This window comes from Heptranchias perlo, chromosome 17 (assembly GCF_035084215.1).
Source record: "Heptranchias perlo isolate sHepPer1 chromosome 17, sHepPer1.hap1, whole genome shotgun sequence".
NCBI classification, from domain to species: domain Eukaryota; kingdom Metazoa; phylum Chordata; class Chondrichthyes; order Hexanchiformes; family Hexanchidae; genus Heptranchias; species Heptranchias perlo.
Window position 1 is genome coordinate 35,439,282 of NC_090341.1, and position 17,271 is coordinate 35,456,552.

At 40.9% G+C, this 17,271-nt stretch overlaps 1 protein-coding gene across 2 annotated transcripts in view; it reads right to left on the bottom strand.

Annotated features, from left to right (window-relative positions):
- tmf1 (TATA element modulatory factor 1) overlaps positions 1–17,271 on the bottom strand; it is a 42,443-nt gene extending 25,172 nt beyond the window's left edge. Inside the window, exons 1-6 of one of the 2 annotated variants that reach the window (XM_067998879.1) lie at positions 16,870–17,271; positions 6,120–7,447; positions 4,752–4,855; positions 3,483–3,609; positions 2,975–3,080; positions 339–481 (exon numbers count right to left, since the gene is read on the bottom strand). In XM_067998879.1, coding sequence (XP_067854980.1) covers positions 339–481; positions 2,975–3,080; positions 3,483–3,609; positions 4,752–4,855; positions 6,120–7,447; positions 16,870–17,014 — 1,953 coding nt within the window. In that variant the 5' untranslated portion in view covers positions 17,015–17,271. Of the gene's footprint in view, positions 1–338; positions 482–2,974; positions 3,081–3,482; positions 3,610–4,751; positions 4,856–6,119; positions 7,451–16,869 lie in introns of both variants that reach the window. The other variant, XM_067998877.1, reaches the window with a different exon arrangement.

Consider the following 17,271-nt stretch of genomic DNA (forward strand, 5'->3'; position numbering starts at 1 on the left):
AACACAATTAAATGCAACTTTGCTAAGTATGTCACTATTTTTTTGAAGTACAACTTCAAATAATTGCCCATTACTTCTGAAATATCCTACAATGCTTACCTTTATTTATTGCACCAAGCATGCACAAAAGCTGAATATAAAGCTAGAAACAAGCTTTGGGTAGGATAAGAGGAGGTTTACTGGCCTTGACTGAAATATAATGTATGGACTTGAATATCTACTAACCTCCTTACCAAATCTTGTGGTATTTCAGAAGTACTTACATTGCTCATTAACTAAAAGAATCTTTTAATAAAGTGGGCCAATTTCTGTCAACAGGATGAATCTCATTCTCTGACCTGCTGCAGATGCTTAAGTTCCTCCCCTTGCTCTTTGGTCTTCTTGCTCTGTTTTGCAACCAGGGTCTCATTTTCTTTCTCTTTAATCCTTAGTTTCTTTATAAAGTTTGAATTGTGCAGTTGTTGTTTAGAAAGCTTCTCTCCTGAAATCGTTAATATTGCATTAAAAATAAAATCTGTGCTGCTTTGTCTCATAGCTTCTAGCTACCCAGAACAAAATGTTTACATATTTTTCCAGCATAAACAAATTGCAACCGAGGTCCAAGTATTCATCTTTTCTCTATCAAAAAGTCTGGTATAGAACAAAAGGAGATCTTCTTTAATTCATCCTGCTCTTATGAAGATGCAAATTCCAGGTCCACTTTTCTGGAGGGGGTATATTTGGACTCAAAGGGCTCAATTTTCAAAGTAAAAAACGGGTGGGTTGGGGGTGGGGAGGCAGGTCAAGCCTTAAAACCTTTCAAGGAGGCTCCATTTTTCTCGAATTCCCGAATTGAACCCCAGGCGGTCGAGATTCCCGGGCCTTCTGTTTTACGCTTTGTGAAAGGAGGCGAGAAGGCCCGAGACTAACAGTAGGTGCCTAGAAAGGCACAGCTTGTGGGCCTGGAGGAACAGAAGTGCTTCCCTCAGGCCCAACAAGCCTACCTGCGCCGGCCCCCCAAAGATCACGGCCCCCCCCCCCCACCACCCCGATCCTCCCCCTGACCCTCCGCCTCCGACCCCGATCATCCCCCCCGCCCCCCGATCGCAGACCCCCGACTCGACAACCCCCCCCCCACTCCGTGACTGACCCCGATCCTATCCCCCATGACTCACGATCCCCGTTCCAACCTATGCCCACAGTGCCCACCCCATGCCCAACCATGCCCCCCTCACCAATCCATACAAAGACTTACCTGTAGACTTACCTGAACACGTCCTCTCCCGTCCGACTGAGAACAGCCTGTCAATCAGGCCAGTCAATCGGACAGGAAACCGACAAAAAAAAAAAAAAGACGTCCTTACATCAAAATCGTAAGGACATCCAGGAAATCCGTACTAATGGGTTTCCCGACCTCAATTTGACCCCCCCTGCTCCCTTCCCGGCTCGGTTTTAAAATTGAGCCCAAAGTGTCCATCAACTGATACAGATTTAGAATGAGTACCCCCTAGGTGTCAGTACAAATGCATAGCAATTATTTGTACCATTTATTGTGTTAAGGCACAATCGTTGCACAATGACCAATGGAACTTGTTTTCCTGCTCATTTAAGAAACAAGCTGAGGCGGATCTCAATATCCAACCTAATCTTAAATCAAACAATGGTGTTTCTGGTTGCTCCTGGAATGGGCACATCTAATTACATTGAATATTTTGCTCTAAAACAAAGTCTTCTGTAGATTTAAGTAGGTTTGCATCCTAATACAAATTTATGCTTCTATGACAAGAAATAATGTTATTATTTATATATATTAAAAAAAGAGAGAGAGAGAGATAGAGAGAGAGAGATAGATACAGTAAGAATACACGGTAAATAAATGAGAGGAGCGAGAAAGAAATATCTCCCCATAAGGTTAACTCTATACATATTAACATTATTTCTCATCTTAGAAGTTGCCCTATATTACAACAGTTCAAACGGACTTCATTGGCTGTGAAGTGCTTTGGGACATCCTGATAATGTGAACTGCTCTATATAAAAGTCTCTTTCTTTACAGTACTGTTAGCATAGCCAAAATTAAATGGTCTTTTGAGGTTTTCTGGCCAGTTACAATATAACACTTACTTGTCGGTTTTCAAATGCAATTTGTTTCAGAAGAATTAAATTGTGAAGCACTGAATATGTACTTTTTAAAAAAAACTTCTGCTGAAGTTAAGTAGAATGGGTCTGTACTCTCTGGAGTTTAGAACAATGAGAGGTGATCTCATTGAAACATAAGATTCTGAGGGGGCTTGACAAGGTAGAGGCTGAGAGATTGTTTCCCCTGGCTGGAGAGTCTAGAACGAAAGAGCATAGTCGCAGGATAAGGGATCGGCCATTTAAGACTGAGATGAGGAGGAATTTCTTCACTCAGGGGGTTGTGAATCTTTGGAATTCTCTACCCCAGAGGGCTGTGGATGCTGAGTCGTTGAGTATATTCAAGGCTGAGATAGATAGATTTTTGGACTCTAGGGGAATCAAGAGAAATGGAGGTCAGGCCGGAAAGTGGAGTTGAGGTTGAAGATTAGCCATGTTTCGATTGAATGGTGGAGCAAGCTCAAGGGCTGTATGGCCTACTCCTGCTCCTATTTCTTATGTTCTTGTGACGTTTTCTTTATAAACTTCTTGACACACAGCCTGATTAAATGTTTTAAAACAGCTTTCAAAACAAACTACATGGGTCTGCTCAGTAATGCATCATTGCAATATCTGAGCTAGTCAGTGAGCTATGAGACCATGCTAGCAGATACCAGTGCAGCATCTAAAACAAATCAGATATTGCGTCCTTACAGTATACTTCATTAGTACAGTTCTCAAACTGTGGGCTGAACAAATTTTTCAGGTATTATTCAGTGATCCTTTTCTGCTTATTAAGGTGGGGGATATTACAAACATTGAATGTGGTTATGCTTTAAAATACTAAGTGATTTCAAAATTTTCATCACATTTGACCTACCTTCCTCCAGCAGTCCTCTGATCTGCTCATCTTTCTCTCTCACTAAATCTGCTGTTTCATTACAGGTAAATCTAGTGGACAGCTCTGCCTTCATAGTCTTTAATTCCTAAAAGCTCACAAATTACATAGAAGAAAAATCATAATTTTAACAAAAAATGACGTTTTTATATATGTAAGTATAAATATTCATATTTTCAAATATTACAATTCATTTTCATTGCAACTGTTGGTGGTCCAGCAAAATCAAGTGTCTCTTTAGTAACTTAATTAGGAGTTCCCTCTCAAAACAGCAACCACCTCCACCCCACCCCCCCACTCCCCCTCCACCCTGCCCCCAAGAATGGCTAAAATACAGAAAAAAAGAAAGTTTAGTAATTGTGACAGTTTGTCTCTGTCAATAGTGCCCACAGTTTATGTTTTATTTCTCACACATTGCTACAGAAACTTTAATCTTGCATTTTAGATTTGAACATTGAAAAATTCAAAGGATGGTAACAACTCTGCTTACCTTTTTAATGTTATCCCTTTCCTTGCAAGCAAGCTGGGCTTTCTTTTCAGACTCTGCAATGCGCTGAGTGAACTCATCTTTTATTGATGAAATACTTGTGCTTTCCTCCTTCAGTCTAATCATCTCACTTTATTAACAAGAAGATTTTTTTTTTAAATATGAGGTAAAGAACTTTAGTTTCCTAACAACTATTACTGTTGGCACTCAAGTTACAGACTGGCATTAATGACTACATAACAGCAAAACTAAATCAGTGTTTTTGTGTTTAGTTATGAAATACAAACTCTGGATCAACAGAAACTAGCAAAACCCTACCAGAAATGACAATCTTACTTTCCAGACAAAACTGAAGGGCTGTAGCAACAAGAATACATTGTACTCGCACTCTTTAAACAGGAAATTGAACTCAAGATCACTGTGATTTTCCTCCCCATTTACAGGGAACTTTGAGCCTTAACATGTCAAACTAACTACTCATGCACTATATGCTGGACAGTATCTGGAACTAGAATTCAGTGCTATTAAAAAGCTATTGAGGAACAGGATATAAAATTGGCAATGGAGCTGTACAGCACAACACACTTTGCTTCCTTATTCTGCCCTATTATATTATTTTTATAATACATAGGTGAAGCCTATATTTTATTAGTCCAGTGGCTAATATATTATAATAATATATATAGCTAATAGCCCAGGACTTCAGTGAAGAGTAATGATGGACATGCAATTTTTTCATATCCCGGGTACTTGAAATACAAGAAACATCCACCAATAGAATTACAGACTTTGTCTTTCAAACTTCAATTGTGCCTGAAGGGAGCTATCAAACACTGAAGTAAAGTTCTGGTTTGACCCTGGTTGTGGGAGAAATGTGAGGTGATGAATTAAGGCCTAAGTACAATATTTTTATTGCATATTGATACTAATATGTTTTTTTCAAAAAGCCTGGTAACAACACGACAACACATTAAATAAATGCTTGATAAACCAAAGATTGCATTTAGTTATGTTGATACTATAAACATGCTTTGGAATTATTCTAGAACTAATATTAATACCATACTGAACACAAAGAGCAAAACAAAAGGAAATGGCCTGCTGCTGGCTTCTACTCAGACTTGAGTGAATTAAGCTAACAAATAGTTTTTTGTCCCACTCTTTGTACTTAATAAGGTATTTGAAGAGTCACCCAGTATTTTATTCTGTAAACTTTTGCAAGCTAGTATCTTTTACAGCTAAAACAAGAACATTTTAATAAACCTTACTTACTCTTTCAGGTTATCAATTGCCTCCTCCAATGCTGCCTTATCTTTGCTAACAGACAACAACTGTGCTTCTCTCTTTTCCAACTTGTCTGTCAACTCATCAATTATCTGAAGATCATTAAAAGATAAATATGAATAATAATCAAGCTATGATATCAACTTTAGCAATATAGAGTAAGGAATGAAAAATCTGGTAAGGGAAGAATATCAAAAACACACACTATTGACAAAAATTGGCAATGAGCCATACAGGGCAAGAAGGTTCAAATACTAATCTGTGTTGAATTAGCTAATCTCAGCCAGGGAAGCAGTGGGAACACTACAATTAATGCCCCTTGGATAGGGAAAGCAAAATCAGCTAGGGTTCCCGCACCCATTTGGTAACCAATGCTCCCTGCTACAACTGCATGTGTGAACATCAGGTGAAGACAGGATGGGACTTGGCTGTAAAGTTCCCTGTAGTTAAATACTCTGCCAACACTCACACATGAATAGCCTCTTGGACAACGTGCTAGAGGGCAACCAGAGTCTGACGAACCATACCTTGGCAAGGAGTGAACGCATTCAGGAGAGGAGGAGAGGGCAGAGTAAACTGGCGGAAAAAATATATAAATAAATGACCAAAAACAGGGAATGAAAATATTGTAAATATCGCAATTCTGTAAAAAATCAGCCTACATAACAGCGGTTTTAAATAAGTTTGACCCCTATAACAATGTGACCTGTTAAAAAAATACATTTCATGTTCTGTAATTTCATAAGCTATGATTTGTTACTTCTGTATAAACCATTTCACAAATCACAGTACACTATTCCCTGCATGGTCTTAACCATGTGCTCCCATGTTTTTTGTTCTGAATTATACTATCCGGAAAACCTTTTAGCCTAATCCATACAGGGAGGTGAGCTTTGATTAACATAACTATTATCCCCAGTAGGCTATTATACTCGAGTTTTTATTATTGAAAATATGACAATATTTAATCTTATGCTGACACCACCTTTTCCTCCTTCACCAAAAAATGAATCCTATCACACATGAGGAAAGAATTAGGACTTTAAAATAAAACACAAGAGATATTAAATCAGAGAAATCCAATATATTACAAAAAGTGGCAGACGTAAACAGCCTGCAAATTAATTTCAGCAATGGCACTGAAATTAAGTTTTTCCAGTGGGAAAGGGGGATGAGAGAGGTCAGGAGAGATATTTTGGGGGAATATTGGAAGTTCCTTGAAGAAAAACCGGGTAGGATGCTGAGGAGAAAATAACGTCACTGTAATCATTGTGAAGTCAATCCAGCACATAAAATCACCTTTTTAATATCAGTGAGGACTACTATATAAAGTTATGGTAATATAAACAAGTTTACCTCTTCTAATTGAAATTTTTCAAATTCACCATCGGGTTGACATTCAGCTCTAACAGTTCCGGTTGACGGCCTGGTAATTTCAGTATCTTCTGCATTTTGGTTCTCAATTACAGTCAGACCAAGTACAGGCAAGACCTCAGGTTGCTCACTATTCACTGGTGTTGCACTTCGACCACTCTCTTCCATTTCACTTTCATCAAGTACATTCTCCTTTTGAGTGTCATTTGTGCTCTCTTCAACATTATTTACCAGCTCGTCAGTTGGCAAAGCATTGGAGACAGACTGAGTAAGAGACACCGAGGCCACATTACACCCCCGACCTGACATTTCATCATCCGAATTAATTTCACTCACGCTCTGGCTGTCTAATGACTGCACACTAAAAGTGTCAATTCTCTCAAAAGCATCTGAAGAGCTGCAGCTCTCTGTAAGTTTCTGATATTCATCGAGACGGTGATAGTCAGTACAGGCCGATGTTGATAGTAGCTGAAAGGATGTCTGCATCAGGTGCAGGCTGGCCTTTGAATCTACAGCCTCCTGTCTAGAACTAGCTGAACTCTCACTAATGCCGCTCTCATGGTCCAGTACCTCAATGTCACTGGTGGTAGATGTTCCTGATGAAAATGTACTAATAGGTGGAGAGGGAGTGTTACTTTGCCTGTCCTCAGATTTTTGCTCTTTTGCCTCCAAAACCAAATCCTTCACTGGGGGCGTGTGGGATTTTGATGGGCTGTCAGGTGGACTCACTGACTGCTCAGCTTTTTCTGAGTTTGTATGCACCCTTGCATTACTAGAAGCAACCAATGCATTTGGCTTAATTTCTTTAGAAGTCACAGAGGCAGTCACATTTTCTCTCTCAATTAATTTTACTTCGTCCTTATTCCGCAACGCCTCACTTCCAAAAGATTCTGAACTTTCAGCTTCTGCACATAGCAACTGGCTATCATTAAGTTGATCTGATGTCTTAAATTCTGCGTTATCTATTTGGGAAACCATTGAACAGTTCTCTTCAGAGTTTGTCTTTTCCGGCACATTTAACTCAACAGATTCAGTGAGATGGAGTGTCAATGTGTCATCTACTTCTTTGGGCAGCTGAGATTTGGTTGGAGGTATAGAGACAACTGGAGTTTGCTCAATGGTTAGAACATCTGTAGAGTTCAGAAAGGCACTGAAGAAGGTCTCAGATTCATCCACCACAGTTCGTGTAACTGGTGTGGTAATAGCTGTCGGTGAAGCCGCAGAATGAGGTTCGGGACTGTCCTCTGAAGGCGATCCCCATTGTGTGGAAACCCATCCTTCGCTGATGGAAGAGCTTTTTCCTGGCAGTGCTGCTATAATTTTTTAAAAAGTGATAAGGTGTGAAGACAATAAAAACTGTTCAGCTTTCCATTTTAATGAACTTTAAGAGAAAATAACTTGGATAGTTTTATTATTACAGGAATTATTGATTGCAGATTTAGATAACTTGATCAATGACACATTCATCCTCTGCAACAACAAAAAACAATATCTCAGAGCACTTTACAAGAGATCAACATTGGCCAAAAAAGGAGACATTTTTTGAAGGGTGAGGCAAAGACATATTGAAAAGGCGGCTTTTTAGAAGGCTTTTGATAGCAGAAGAGCGGTAGCAAGGTGAAGAGTTTTGGAGAGAGAATGCCAGGGAGCAGGGGCATAGTGGCTGAAATATTAACCTCCAAAGTTTGTGAACAATAAAGGTAAAGAGGCTAGCAAGGAGTACATTTTGAAAAATCAATCCTCAAGGTGATGAATGTGTGGAATAGGATTTTGGCTGCAGTAGAGAAGAGTTAGGTATACAAATAACGCTCTGCAGGTGGAAGAATGCAGTCTTAGAGATGGTCTTGATTTGGGGTAAAAAGATCAGCGAAAGGTTGAACAGAACACAAAGGTTGCACACTACAATGGCTCCACTCACACAGTGATGTATGTACTTCTTACTGGTTTCTTAATTCTGGGTTACTCTAAGTGTAGGTTAAGTTCAATTTAGATAGAATTGTTTTTTGTTCAAAAAAATTTTAAAAGCAAAGTAACATTTACACAAAGTTGAAAGAATGCTGTACAATGGTGTTGGGATCACTTCCATAAGACAAAATGTTATCATTCTCCGTTGTCATTATAAAATGTATGAGAACACTAAGAAGTCCTTGCCCCTACAAAAGTATTCCAAAACATGGCATAATCACTGAGGGTTTTACTGCCCATCAGCACCATAGCTACTAGGAACCCTCAATAACACAAATGATCCTTACTCAACAAACCTACCCTTCCAAAAACATACATTAACACACAGGAACTACCAAAATACCCGGCAAGTATAACAAAATGTCTTTAAGAAATCCTCTTCACTAAGAGGCCCCTGACAAACAGCATACATTTTTGCTCAGGCACCCAATAACTCGCCCACCCTTAACCAGTTTCTATCCTTAAAACAAAAATGCCTAGCGACTGAATCCATCACTCCAGAAGTGCTTCACATTTACATTTAAAGACTGAACTATATTACCACAACAAGAATCCTTGCCTAAAGTAGAAAGCACACCTAAAAATTTCCCTCAAAAACTTTACCTGTACAATAGCAATTTTGCTGTTGTTTTCTCTATGCAAAATTTTTGCCTTGCTCTCCTGCTGTTGACTCTTTGCTGGGACAATTTCATTGGGCTCTAGTTCCCCATAAGACTTCAAAAAAGTGACTATTATTCATGTGTGAGTCTTGAGAATAAGGGGGTAATTTTAGCCTAACCCACCAGGCAATTCCAGTAGGGGTCACTAGATAATGATCAAGAACAACCCGAACCAATCTTCCCCTCCGTAACCTAGAGGTGAGCTCAACTGTACTGCTACTGGGGTAGTGTCATCCCATCTGAGATCAGCTGCCAGTGCTTACCAGGAATCAAACCTGGTCGATATACTTCCTAGACTATGTGGCTCAGCTGCTGACTAGATCAACCAGCTGATTAAACTCAGGAATCAGTGAGCATAAATTACTTCTGATAGCCACTCTTGAGTTCAAAAGGCTGACTTGTGTTTTATAAGTTATCCTCTACTTAGAACAGCTTTCAAGATTATATTTTAATTTTGATTAAAATATAATCATATATTTTAATTTTGATTAAAATATAATCAAAATTATCAAACCGAATTCGAGAAATACAATACAAAATTGCATTTTTCCTTCAGGATATCATCTGCTTTCTGGTTTAGAAACTGCTACCTTAGCCCACAAAGGGGGCTAAGGGGGTGAGCATAAGGAGTTTATTTTCAGCATTTAAACTTTTCTGTCACTGGGGACCACATACTTTGGCAGCTTTTAAGGAGACACACAAATAGCAGCATTCATCAGTTTACAGGCATCTACTAGAAAGCATTTGCTTTCCGTGGATATTACTGGTATTATCTTGTTTGTATTTTTCCACATTTTTCAGGATAAGCGTTAATTAAAAATTATTCAATTTTTATTTACAGGATCCTTTAGTTTGCAACTGAGTTTTCATATGATTTACTTACATTTCAACAACCACCTCCTTGGCATTGCCCATGGAAAGTCAGGACAAAGCGCATTTCCCTCAGTGCATTAGTGATACTGTAAGTAGTTTTGGGGATCTATAACTTTTGGTGCTAATCAGGTTCCATCTAGTGGTAGATGTGTGTAGCTGCAGGTGTGTTCATGTGTCACGGAATGGACTTGCCCAAATAAGGACCACAGACATCCAGAGCAAATTCAATATATTATTTTTTTTTTATTCGTTCACGGGATGTGGGCGTCGCTGGCAAGGCCGGCATTTATTGCCCATCCCTAATTGCCCTTGAGAAGGTGGTGGTGAGCCGCCTTCTTGAACCGCTGCAGTCCATGTGGTGACGGTTCTCCCACAGTGCTGTTAGGAAGGGAGTTCCAGGATTTTGACCCAGCGACAATGAAGGAACGGCGATATATTTCCAAGTCTGGATGGTGTGTGACTTGGAGGGGAACGTGCAGGTGGTGTTGTCCCCATGCGCCTGCTGCCCTTGTCCTTCTAGGTGGTAGAGGTCGCGGGTTTGGGAGGTGCTGTCGAAGAAGCCTTGGCGAGTTGCTGCAGTGCATCTTGTGGATGGTGCACACTGCAGCCACAGTGCGCCGGTGGTGAAGGGAGTGAATGTTTAGGGTGGTGGATGGGGTGCCAATCAAGCGGGCTGCTTTATCTTGGATGGTGTCGAGCTTCTTGAGTGTTGTTGGAGCTGCACTCATCCAGGCAAGTGGTGAGTATTCCATCACACTCCTGACTTGTGCCTTGTAGATGGTGGAAAGGCTTTGGGGAGTCAGGAGGTGAGTCACTCGCCGCAGAATACCCAGCCTCTGACCTGCTCTCGTAGCCACAGTATTTATATGGCTGGTCCAGTTAAGTTTCTGGTCAATGGTGACCCCCAGGATGTTGATGGTGGGGGATTCGGCGATGGTAATGCCGTTGAATGTCAAGGGGAGGTGGTTAGACTCTCTCTTGTTGGAGATGGTCATTGCCTGGCACTTATCTGGCGCGAATGTTACTTGCCACTTATCAGCCCAAGCCTGGATGTTGTCCAGGTCTTGCTGCATGCGGGCTCGGACTGCTTCATTATCTGAGGGGTTGCGAATGGAACTGAACACTGCAGTCATCAGCGAACATCCCCATTTCTGACCTTATGATGGAGGGAAGGTCATTGATGAAGCAGCTGAAGATGGTTGGGCCTAGGACACTGCCCTGAGGAACTCCTGCAGCAATGCCCTGGGGCTGAGATGCTTGGCCTCCAACAACCACTACCATCTTCCTTTGTGCTAGGTATGACTCCAGCCACTGGAGAGTTTTCCCCCTGATTCCCATTGACTTCAATTTTACTAGGGCTCCTTGGTGCCACACTCGGTCAAATGCTGCCTTGATGTCAAGGGCAGTCACTCTCACCTCACCTCTGGAATTCAGCTCTTTTGTCCATGTTTGGACCAAGGCTGTAATGAGGTCTGGAGCAGAGTGGTCCTGGCAGAACCCAAACTGAGCATCGGTGAGCAGGTTATTGGTGAGTAAGTGCCACTTGATAGCACTGTCGACGACACCTTCCATCACTTTGCTGATGATTGAGAGTAGACTGATGGGGCGGTAATTGGCCGGATTGGATTTGTCCTGCTTTTTTGTGGACAGGACATACCTGGGCAATTTTCCACATTGTCGGGTGGATGCCAGTGTTGTAGCTGTACTGGAACAGCTTGGCTAGAGGCGCAGCTAGTTCTGGAGCACAAGTCTTCAGCACTACAGCTGGGATGTTGTCGGGGCCCATAGCCTTTGCTGTATCCAGTGCACTCATCCGTTTCTTGATATCACGTGGAGTGAATCGAATTGGCCGAAGACTGGCTTCCGTGATGGTGGGGATATCGGGAGGATGCTGAGATGGATTATCCACTCGGCACTTCTGGCTGAAGATGGTTGCAAACGCTTCAGCCTTGTCTTTTGCACTCACGTGCTGGACTCTGCCATCATTGAGAATGGGGATGTTTGCAGAGCCTCCTCCTCCCGTTAGTTGTTTAATTGATAAGACAAGACTTACAGGTTGTATTTGACTCAGCCCGAGTGAGCAGCTAGGGGGTTTGTGTTCAAGTGCCAAAGGTATATAGATACTGTCAAGAGTAAAACAGGATGGCTTCAGTTTTGCCAACGGTGAGATGCATCTGGTGTCGATGTGGTGATGGAGAGGTCGAGTTGCATATCATCAGTGGACATGCTGAAGCTAATTGTGCTTGCAGGTGATGTCACTAAGGAGTAGCATGAAGCTGATGAATAGGAGGAAACCAAGAATGGAGTCCAGGGCACACGAGAGGATCTCAAAAGCTACCTGAGGTGATGTAGTGACTGTGTTGGAGCAGGTAGAAGTGGAACTGAGAGATCAGTGCTGCTGAGGTGGATCAGAGGGAGAATGCAGTGCTCAATGTTGTTGAAGACAGCTGAGAGATTAAGGATAGACAAAGAGTTATAGTTGCAGTGACCCAGGATGTCATCACATTTACATTCCATTTTCACATGGAGTGATGTTTGTTTTTCAAAGTAAGACACATCAAAACTGCTCATAAATACATAAGAACATAAAAAATAGGAGCAGGAGTAGGCCAATCGGCCCCTCAAGCCTGCTCCGCCATTCAATAAGATCATGGCTGATCTGATCCTAACCTCAAATCTAAATTCATGTCCAATTTCCTGCCTGCTCCCCGTAACCCCTAATTCCCTTTACTTCTAGGAAACTGTCTATTTCGCTTCTGTTTCTAAACTGAAATAAATGAGTGAGAGTTAACACTTTGGGTTTACATGAAGTCGGTCTTTTTTCTTGTGGGAGATAGTGACTTTATTCGAATGTTTCGCTCTTTTCTCGGTCTTCCTGTGACTTGCATTATTCATAGCCAAGCCGATCTATTCATAGTCAATATTGCTCCCAAGCCTCCACCACTGCGACTATAAAGCAGCTAGGAGATACGTGCAATTGTAAACTGGTTATGACTCTCCCCATCCTGCTGCGGGAAAGCGCCTAGCCTCCACTCAGCACCTGCCCACAGTGGCACAACTGAGATCAGCATTTGAATAAGAGAGATTGTCAGGGTGGGCTCACCTACCAGTAATCTGTACTGCAGCATTACGATGGTTCAGGGCATGTTTCGACTTTATACAAGTGAACAATAGTGAGTGACTGTTGGATGAATTGTTTGTTTTGAGGACATTGCCATTAGCAATTTGGAAATATTTTGCGCTTTTCTTTATGGTATGGTCAGCGCTATCCATTTGAACTTTGAAGCCAACGAAAATTAAAATAAGACTAAAACTAATGGCACGGCAGCACATTAGGGCAGATTCTTCAGTGTAAACAGTACATTTACTGCAGATAGACTGAGTTAGAATCATAGAAAGGTTAGAGCACGGAAGAAGGCCATTTGGCCCATCGAGTCTGCGCCGGCTCTATTCAAGAGCAATCCAGCTAGTCCCACTCCCCCATGCTACCCCCATAACCCTGCAATTTTTTTCCTTTCAAGAACTTATCCAGTTCCCTTTTGAAGGCCATGATTGAATCCACCTCCACCATCCCCTCGGGCAGTGCATTCCAGATCCTAACCACTCGCTGTGTAAAATGTTTTTCCTCGTGTCACCTTTGGTTCTTTTGCCAATCACCTTAAATCTATGTCCTCTGGTTCTTCACCTTTCCACCAATGGCAACAGTTTTTCTCTATCTACTCTCTAGACCCTTCATGATTTTGAATACCTCTATCAAATCTGCTTGCAACCGTCTCTGTTCCAAGAACAACACCACCGGCTTCTCCAGTCTATCCACGTAACTAAAGCCCCTCATTCCTGGAATCATTCTAGTAAATCTCTTTTGCACCCTCTCGAAGGCCTTCACATCTTTCCTAAAATGCAGTGCCCAGAACAGGACACAATACTTCAGTTGTGGCCAAACCAGTGTTTTATAAAGGTTCATCATGGCTTCCATACTTTTGTCTCTATTTATAAAGCCCAGGATCCCGTATGCTTTTTTAATCGCTTTCTCAACCTGCCCTGCCATCTTCAACGATTTGTGCACATATATCTCCAGATCTCTCTGTTCCTGTACCCCTTTTAGAGTTGTGCCCTCTAGTTTATATTGCCTCTCCTCGATTTTCCTGACCGAAATGTATCACTTCGCATTTTTCTGCGATAAATTTCATCTGCCACCTGTCCGCCCATGCCACCAGCCTGTCTATATCCTCTTGAAGTCTATCACTATCCTTCTCACTGTTTACTACCCTTCCAAGTTTTGTGTCATCTGCAAATTTTGAAATTGTGCCCTGTACACCCAAGTCCAAGTCATTAATGTATATCAAGAATAGCAGTGGTCCCAGCACAGACCCCTGGGATACACCACTGTACACCTTCCTCCAATCCGAAAAACAACCGTTCACCACTACTCTCTGTTTCCTGTCACTTAGCCAATTCTGTATCCAAGTTGCTACCGCCCCCTTTATTCCAGGGGCCGCAATCTTGATGATAAGCCTACCATGCGGCACTTCATCAAATGTCTTTTGAAAGTCCATATACACCACATCAACTGCATTGCCCTCATCTACCCTCTCTGTTACCTCATCAAAAAACTCTATCAGATAGTTAAACATGATTTGCCTTTAATAAATCAATGCTGACTTTCCCTAATCAATCCACACTCGTCCAAGTGACTGTTAATTCTGTCCCGGATTATCATTTCCGGGACAGAATTAACAGTCACTTGGTCGAATGTGGATTGATTAGGGAAAGTTCTCAACTTTTACTCCCCTCCCCCCACCCTAATCTGTTTACCTCACACAATTCTGGTCTTACAGGGTCTGTGAAATGTACTGTACCAATAATTTTGACCTAGAGCAACTTTTTATAAACTTTTCCTTGTAGTATATTGGAAAAGCTGAATAGGCTTTGTTTTGATTTTGAACTTCTTTGAAGTGTTGGGCAATTCCTACACCAAACTTCAGGCATGTTTGTATAGTTTGTTTTTCTTTTTTATTCCCATTTTAATTTACCTATTCATCCATTTTAGGGACTGTTTATTTAGCTTACATGTAATTTGGGGGTAGATACCTACATTGCATAAACAATATTATAGTTTTAATAATACTGCATTTTCCTCAATTGAGATATCTTTCATGACTATCTCCCAGATAATTCCTTTTACCTCATCCTTCATTCCTCTCAAGTTTCATTTTTAAAAGCAGATTTTGCCCTGCATGCTGCTGCTTGCCAGGTAATCTTAAATTTAATCATATTGTGGTGACTAGTCCCAACTGGTTTCACTGCTGTTTTATGGATGGATCCTGACAACTAGTAAAAGTCAGATTTAGATGTAAATTATCTGCAGTGGAATTCTTGACACACAAGAGTCAAAAAGCAATCTTGTACCACCTAATTCTGAATCTACTACCCCGCTTCCATTAATGAATTCCCAGTTTATAGTGGGTTTACTGAAATCAACCATTATTATAATATTGATTTTACTTCTTCATATATTAATGGATTTCCCATAGCATTGCTTACAGTCCAAACCTTTATATTTTGTGTCTTTCCCAGGATATTACTTCACCCTCCAAAATTTCTAGATTTTTCCTAAACGCATAACTACGGCTTCCTTCTCTCACATCTTTTCTATCCATCCAGAACATCTCAAACACCCAATATTGAATTAATTACCTTTCAGTGTAGCCTACATTATTTCCTGCTGCTGCATTTGCCTCTAACTCAAGCATTTTGATACAAATGCTTGAAGCATTTTAAATTAGAGCACTACAATCATTTAATAATAGAGAACCAATAAAATTGATATAGCTGCATATACACAGAAAAACTCAATTTAGCTGATGACATTCCACCTTAAAATATTGTTCCATTGAAAATGTTTTATTCTCTGGTTTTGCCTCACTTGGTATCAAATATGGTGGTACGCCAGCAATCTTAATGTTTAGCTCCATTCTAATTTTGCTTGATTATATGTTTTTCTTTAAATGTTTTAAAAGTACCTAAAATATTCAATCACAGCACATCCTCGTATGTCTTCCCCGAGGCGTGCAGGTCATGAAAGAAGAAGCCAAGTGGTTGGACTCATTTCAGATCTTGTTCTCCCAAATAGGAAAAATCACTCCCAGTTTTTGGAGCAGTGGAGTTGCACTTCAAAGCATTAAAAACAATGGAGGGAGCTCTCCTTTTAAAATGCTAATGTTTAGCTTCATTTCCAATTTTGCTTGATTACATTTAAAAAATGTTTTAAAAGTATCAACAATCTTCAACTGCATTTTCAAATGTGAATTCACAAATAAGAGTGAGATGAATGAAATTGCAAGGGGAAATGTCAATTATATATATTTTGTTAAAAGAGTCAAATATGGGGCACATAATTCTTTCAAAGTGTGGGTTCTGATGAAGTTACAAACCGCAGGAGCAAAGCTTGCGCTGTTTATGGATCTCATCTGAACCCCAAAGATTAATTTGTACTCCTTTTCTCACACTCCATTATCTTTGAATTTCATATCAATGTCATATAATGTGCTGTTAAACTTTGTGCTAAAAGTATACTGATTGAAAATTGTCAAGTAACTCACAGAAAGGTAAAAGTGAATCTGTTTGCATTTAAAACAGTCAAATTACAAAATTCTTGAGACCAGTTTTGGCAAAACAGCTGCAAAACACTGAACAAATATAACACTGCCTGTAATTATTTATCTCGATCAAAGTTTCTCCTGTACTGATACTTATAGCAATATAAAATGTGAATTACTTTTATATTGCAGAATGCTTCTCCATCACCAAAAAATAAGTTTACTTTTATAAATTTACATATATGTGATTTAATATCCCAAAGATCAATTTACAGGTATATTAACATACAGCCTATTGAAAATCCATTTGAACGGCAAGTAATCTATGGATAGGTTAAAATTATTTATATATACACAGGATGATAGAAAAATAATTCGCAGCAAGTGACATGACAACCACAATGCCAGTATCAGTGCAACACACTCTAATTATTGTTATGGAGAGAAAGGGGAGGAAGAATGAAGGCGGGGAAGGAAGATAAACATTAACTGGGCAGATAAAAACAAAAATAATACAACTGGCTATTTGGATTCCACTGATCTGACTCCATTTTATGACAATCTAGCAGTCACACTGAGGACCGAGTGTCTGTCACTAAGTGTACGGTCTGGTAACACTGCTGGGACGCACTGTACCTTCCTCATATCCCGTGGTTATGCTGTCAGCCCAGGAGCCCCCCTCATCTTCCTGGATGTCTAAGACCCTGTCGATCGATTTCTGAGCCTGGGACAGCGCCTGTTTAGCGAAGCTCGACAGCTGCGAGGCATTGAACCAACTCATCCTGCGGGCAGCCTTCAAGCGCAGACGCCGAGGCCTTTTAAATACACAGGGCCGGGCCTGAGCCGTTCGTCGTTCTATAGCGACAGCCTCTGCCGCTCACCCAGGCCCTACCCCAGACTCCGTTAGTGCGGCGACGTTTAGCAGAAGTGGCCGGCCCGCCGGCCTGGGACGGCGGTGGGAAACTGATCGCGGGACTCCGATTGTGTCTCCAGCCTCACTCACAACTCCTCCACGTAGCAGCAACCAACCCGCAGTGA